Consider the following 6,433-nt stretch of genomic DNA (forward strand, 5'->3'; position numbering starts at 1 on the left):
TGTGGTTTCTTTTTATGAGAACAACAGCTGAGCTACAAACACATTAAATATACAAACAGCACTTTATAAAAATGTAATGACACTTAGAAAAACCATTATGTACACGGCAGCCAAGCTCCGCCTCCTGAGGCCTCCGCTCCAGGTGTGCTCGGCGTGCTCAGGTGACACGGTCACCGCTGCTCTTTAGTCCAGAGGCTCTTGCTTAATCCGGATTGGCGTGCTGATGACGGACTGGCTGTGCTGCAGGTCGCGACACAGCACGTACTCGCTGAACTGGGACGAGTCGACGCCGCCGCCGCAGGACGCCTTGATTTCGAAGCCCTTCAGGAAGAGGCGCTCGAGGACCTGCATGGAGACACGGAGGCACAGATGAGACCCGCCTCTCCTCGGCTCCTGGCGTGTGGAGAACGTTTGGCGATGCGAGCGGACTCACCTGCACAGAGTTGAGCCTCAGGTACCCGTTCAGAGGGAAACGGATGACATGGGTTGGGTCCTGGTTCCAGCCGGCGTTCACAGAGTTGCACATCACGTCTCCGGTCTCGGGGAAGATTTCCTCGATGAGGACCTTCTCGCCGCTCAGCGCGATCCTCTCGCCCAGGTCAGGTGTGACGCGGACCACCAGACACTCGCAGGGCGCCGTCCGCTGGGCCTCGCGCTCCGCCTGCCAGCGCTCCAGCTCGCGCACCATCGGAGTCAGCTGGTAGTACCGAGCCTCCTCGTACAGCTGGGGCAAGTCCTGAGGACAGAGTCACATGACAACGATCAGCTGATCAATATAAATAATAAGCTAATTACAGATCAGCCTGATTACATGACCTCATGATGGACGACCTGTTTCCTGCGTGGTATTTGAAAACTGTCAGATCAACAGCTGGAGCATGTAGGATCAATCTACCAATCACAGAGAAGAATCCCAGCAGCACGAGGAGCTCCACATCACATCCTCTCTCCAATTCTTCTTTCCTTTAATTCTTTCCTTCCTATTTCCCTTTAAAAAAGACAACTCTCCTGACCTTCACTTCCTGCTGTACTGGTGCTTTTATTCTGAAAACCCGAGCACACTTAATTCTCTTGCCTCTGATTTTCTCTGTCTGACACTCAGATGGAGGTTTGTGGTTTTTCCCCTCACTGCCTCAGGCGTCCTGCTGCATCGAAGCCCCCCCCCGGTGGAAGTGGGGGTGGGTGTGTTTATGTAAAGCGGCGGTGTGTCCGCGGGCCGTCTGACTCACTGTGAGCCGGGTGTCTCAGTAACAACACACACAGATCAGAGGAAACAGTATGCTGCTAACACACACCTCCTGCTTTCATTTAGTAAAAGACACTCGTCTGCGCCGCCGCATCGGCGTGTTACAGAGTCCGAGCTAAAACGAGTCTCAGTATGAACCAATCATCTCTGAGTCAAACTCTTCACGTCTCCTCAGAGTTTGTTTTACCCATTTGTGAAATTTGACCATGAAAGTAAAATAAACATTAGCTGTTTCCATGGAAACTGAAATCTAAATAAACTAAACCGCGTGCCGGTTGTCTCGGTTTAGTTTATTTAGATTCTGCTCAGCATGTGATCCTCTCACGCTCTGCTGGTCACTGATTGGCCCAAGCTCACGGGTTATACAGCTACAGGTTTGTTAATGTAGCACCAAATCACACGTGTGCCTCAGCGAGCTTCATACTTCAGGCTGAGGGTCGCACAATAACAGGAAATCAACAAGCGGACCGCTGCCTGTGGAAAAATTCCCTTTTAACAGGAAGACCCAGGCTCACGGATGGGCAGCCATATAAAGATCATCAGTAATGCAACTGGTCTGAACCGTGAACAGGCGTTCACCTGTGCCGGCTGCTGCAGGGGCTCACCTGGAAGTCTTCAGGAAGCAGCAGCTTGCAGGTGCGCAGGAAACTAAGGATGTAGCGGAAGATGTCGCCGTCCCGGTCGATGAAGTAGTGCTGCTTCAGACTGTCCAACACGATGGGCTCTGCACCGCTGAACAGCCGGCTGATCCTGCAGAGACACGAGCCGGGGTCACGGTCTGATGTCAGACTGCCCGAGGTCAAAGGTCAACAACATGCAGCCATGCGCGTGCTGGGTGAGGAGGATGAGGAGGATGATGATGATGGGGATGAGGAGGAGGAGGAGTCCGCGCGTGCTGGGTGAGGAGGATGAGGAGGATGATGATGATGGGGATGAGGAGGAGGAGGAGGAGTCCGCGCGTGCTGGGTGAGGAGGATGAGGAGGATGATGATGATGGGGATGAGGAGGAGTCCGCGCGTGCTGGGTGAGGAGGAGGAGTAATGGTAAATGGACTGATTCTTATAGAGCGCTCTCTGCCAGAGTCCTCAAAGCGCTCTATACAACACGCCACATGCACCCAATCTAACCAACGTTCACACTCCAATGGACGCAGCTTGGGGTCAGTAGCTTGCCCGAGGATATTTGGCATGCAGACTGGGGGAAGCCAAGGATCGAACCACCGACCTTCCAGTCAGTAGCTGATCTGCTCTACCATCCACTACAGCCAGCCCAGTCTGAGCATGCTCAGTGAGGAGGATCATGTAACGTGTGCTGGAGGATTTCTGAGCCGTGGTCAGGCTCTTGTGGAGTCTCTGCAGGCTGAATCTCTTCTCCTCCTCCTCTTATCAGCTTCGCCTCCTCGTCGCCTCCTCTGGCCTTCAAAAGTAAATTAGAGCTCCTCTGTCCTTCTCTCGCTCTCTTTGGTCGGGTACAGCAAAGAGCGATCAAACACGCCATCATTAAACTCCCTGTTCCCGCCATTAAACAGCTGCAGGTGTTTGTATTCATCGCATCACCATTAAATGCTCCTTTTCATCTTTAACTTAATAATTAGGGGAAGGCCCCGCCATGGGTCTGTTTCTCATTCTAATGTTAATATTTTATACCACAGAGTAATATTAGCATACAGCACACACACATTAGCATTAATCACGTTATTATGGCTGTTTTTGTTTCAGGCCATGATTATTTTTTTAAAGCAGGAAGTGAAACCATTGTGTTTTTGATGGTTGCGCTGTGGGTGGATACAGGTAATGGAGAAAGACTCCACATCAGAGCCTGATTGGCTGTAGATACCTGCTGGTACTGGCCTGACTCAGACACACTTGTGTGGGTGTTAGGGCTGGGCCATATCATACCGCTCACGGTACTACTGGTATAACGTTGGGCAACAATAAGAAAATGAAACATGGCGATAGAATATGGGTAAAACGTGCATGTGCAGTGCCTTTGTTTTCATACGCACATGGTGGCGATGGAGAATGAGGAGAGTGAAAGCGGATCGTTGAATGAAACGATGAACCTGAACTGGTTTGTAAAAATGCTGCAGCTTCACTGGTGTGGAACTGGTTTAGCTTTCGTCCGTCAGATACACAACAAAGCACTATTTTTGGTAGCGCATGCTAGCGGGCCGTCGTTATTACCGAGTTGTTTGGAAAATACGGCGCACTTAAAATCAACCCTTTGATTTTTCTGAAAGTCGACAGAGCCCCTTATAATCCCGTGCGCCTTATGTATGAACTCTGGTTGTGTTTACTGACCTGGAAACCTCACCTCACTTCAGTAAACATACTTGCATGCCCAGGTATTCCCCCAGGCTCATGTCTCTCACCTGGACTCCGGGAACTTGGTGAGCGTCGCCAGGCTGCTGGTGTACATGTGCCCGCCCACGTCGATGTGGACAGGGGCGTTGGCCTTGGTGAGCTGGGCGGGCGACGGGATACCTTGGGTCGTCATGGGCGACACAGGTGAGTGGCTCAGAGACATCCTGGACAAGCTCCGTCCCTCCTATCACAAATAACAGCAGGTCAAAATTCAGAACACACCGGTTTTATTTTGAAGAGGCTTCACCTGGATTTACCCAGGTGTGTCCTGCTGAGTTTAAAACGCTTAAGTGATTGTTTCAGCAGCTTTGCATAATTCACAGCTCAAAATAATCCTTCTTTATCTGATACAGTCGGGAATTAGTTGTTATAGCTCCACCTCCTTTAAACCCTGGCTCCGCCCCTTCAAATCCTGACCTGTGGGTCAAGTTAAAACCCTACTCCAAGCTGGCGAGGCCAAAAACGCTCAGCTCGAACTGCATAGAGCGACGAACCAAGAGGTGAAGTAAGGTGGCAGCTTCCATCTTTTATGTACAGCCTATGGGCAGTACCCCTACACCAGTGTTTCCCAATCACTGGGGTGCGGGACATAGGTGTGCCGTGAGAAATGATCAGGTGAGCCGTGGAAGATTATCTGGTTCCACCTGATTAGTACTCTAAGCAACCAGCGTGAGTAACGGGCAGAACAATGGCATTCTCTTCCACTAGAGGGCAGTACAACTACCTGCTCTAATTCAATGGGTCGCCAACTGCCAGTAAAAAAGAAGAAGACAAAGAAATGACATAATAGTCATGCTGTGAGATGACACAGCGCGTAACAGCAATAGATAAGTAATTGCAAAGGAAAAGTAGTCAGTGTGACCTGGTCCTGGAGGAAACTCCGACCCAGGTGAAGCCCCAGCATGAGCAGTGGTCAGAAGGAAGCAAAAAAGGTAAACTGGGGACAAACCAAGTCAATTCTGCGCCGCCTGGAGTGCGGGGGAAATGATCAATGTGCTTTTTGTGACATTTTTGTTTGGGGGTGTGCCGTGGCTCCAAAAGGTTGGGAAACACTGCCCTACACGACCAGCAGGGGATTCGCTGCGTGTTAAACCTATGCCTAGTTTTCTTCTGCTGCTGCTGTTTACTGAGCCAGCTGGAAGACGAACAGCGCCAACTAGTGTTTCTCTGACCTAGGCAGAGTCAAACTGATGGAGGAGGAAGACAAGGACGATGGAGCGCTCTCAGAATAACGGCATCTATAATCTGACCTCTGACCTCGGCTGATGAAGGGGCAGGGGCTCCTCCCCCCTCAAAGCATAAGTTTTGTTACAATTATTTTTATTCTGGTTCAGATAAATTTATAACGAGCCGGGGTGGGAGGTGTCCTGGGGGGTGGCTGCTGCCGCTGAAGAACCTTATCTTCCGCCCCCTGGGCTATGGAGCATGAAAGGTGAACATTGCCTCGGGTCACACCAGCGTAGGGCCCCGCCCCCACCTGCCTGTCTGCAGTGGTGCGTTCAAATATCGGGAAATAACAGACGTGAGATCAGTCCGTGGTTTTCATCAAACCCTGAAATAAAGAATTGACCTGCACGTGAGGCCACGTGTTTGAACTTTAGGGTTCGGAACATCAAGCCCTTCCACTTTCGCACTTAAACCAACATACGCCAGGCTCCTTTAGAAAAACCCAACATTTAACGTATCCTCGCAAATCCAACGAAGCCAGGTGTCTCCTGACCTGTGTGAAGGTCTCCTCTCCACACTGTGCGGGCTTCTGGTGAAATCTGGATACGAACCCTCACCGACCCCTCTGTTAATTCTGGAGAACCTTATCTTTAACCACAAATAACGGAGATAACGTCCGTCCACAGCGGCGGAGCAGCCGTTAAAGGATGGCCAGAAAGCAGACGCGCTACCGGCAAAGGTTCCGACTGCGCTGAAACATTCTGTAATGTCAGAATATTTGTTTGTGCCGACGTGAAGAATGTGCTACGAAATCAACGGAAAACACGACGGTGTGTGGTGTGGTGGCTGTTTGTCACCGGGACCCCGGAACACTTAAATCGGACGTTTTTTTAATGGAGTCTGGCGGCGAGAACGGAGCAGCTCGGCGTGTCTTCCCCCGAAACGCGTCTGAATTTCTAGTTTTACGTCATAAACTCGAAAACTTTATAAATGAGCCTCACAGCAGCACCTGTGCCCCCCTCCCGTCCCGCTCACTCACCTGAGAGGAGACCGACACGGAGGACATGGAGGGCGGCGTGAGAGAGAGCTCCGTCCCGGCGGCAGGGCTGCGGTCCCGGAGAGACTGAGGAGGAGCAGAGAGGAGGGCCGACAGAAGAGCACCCGGGGCCCCGCAGAACCCCCGGGGCCAGGTCACAGTCCCGACCCCACCGAGGCAGCGCGCGCACGAAGGTGAGATCCCGCAGGTCCCGCCCCCTCCCGAATGACGCGTCCCATCACGCATTACCCGCCCGCGGCCAAATGCGCCATTTCAATTACTGCGCACTGCTGGATGGAGACGTGCGCCGCCAGCCTGCGCATGCGAAGAGGAGAGCGCGCGCACCCGAAAGCATTTTCAGCTGCAGAGCGCGCGCAACCCCCACCCGCGGTTTATTTTGATTTCTTTTACATATTCCCACAATGTCCTGTAAATACAAGATGACCCACTAACACTGACGCCACCTTGTGGTACAAACTGGATCGGCACGAAGGAATGACACAGACCTGAAACCAGAATGTTCCCCGAGGACGACGCTCCGCCCTCCTCCTTCAGATCTGATCCACACAGAGCGTGACCTGAGCGCAGCTCACGTTTGTGGATCTGTGAGCCGTTATTGAA

At 51.9% G+C, this 6,433-nt stretch overlaps 1 protein-coding gene across 1 annotated transcript; it reads right to left on the reverse strand.

The window, feature by feature from the left end:
• Nucleotides 1–13: 13 nt before the first annotated feature.
• Nucleotides 14–6,115, reverse strand: LOC308392356 (BTB/POZ domain-containing protein kctd15-like). The gene is made up of 5 exons (XM_080875336.1): nt 5,816–6,115; nt 3,618–3,793; nt 1,852–1,996; nt 434–736; nt 14–345 (listed from the first exon to the last, which is right to left on the reverse strand). Exons 1-5 carry the CDS (start codon nt 6,056–6,058, stop codon nt 184–186), a joined length of 1,029 nt encoding a protein of 342 aa, XP_080731462.1. The 5' UTR covers nt 6,059–6,115; the 3' UTR covers nt 14–183.
• Between the last annotated feature and the right edge of the window lie 318 nt (nt 6,116–6,433).

The sequence above is a fragment of the Rhamphochromis sp. 'chilingali' genome, assembly GCF_963969265.1.
Source record: "Rhamphochromis sp. 'chilingali' genome assembly, chromosome: 2".
NCBI lineage: Eukaryota > Metazoa > Chordata > Actinopteri > Cichliformes > Cichlidae > Rhamphochromis > Rhamphochromis sp. 'chilingali'.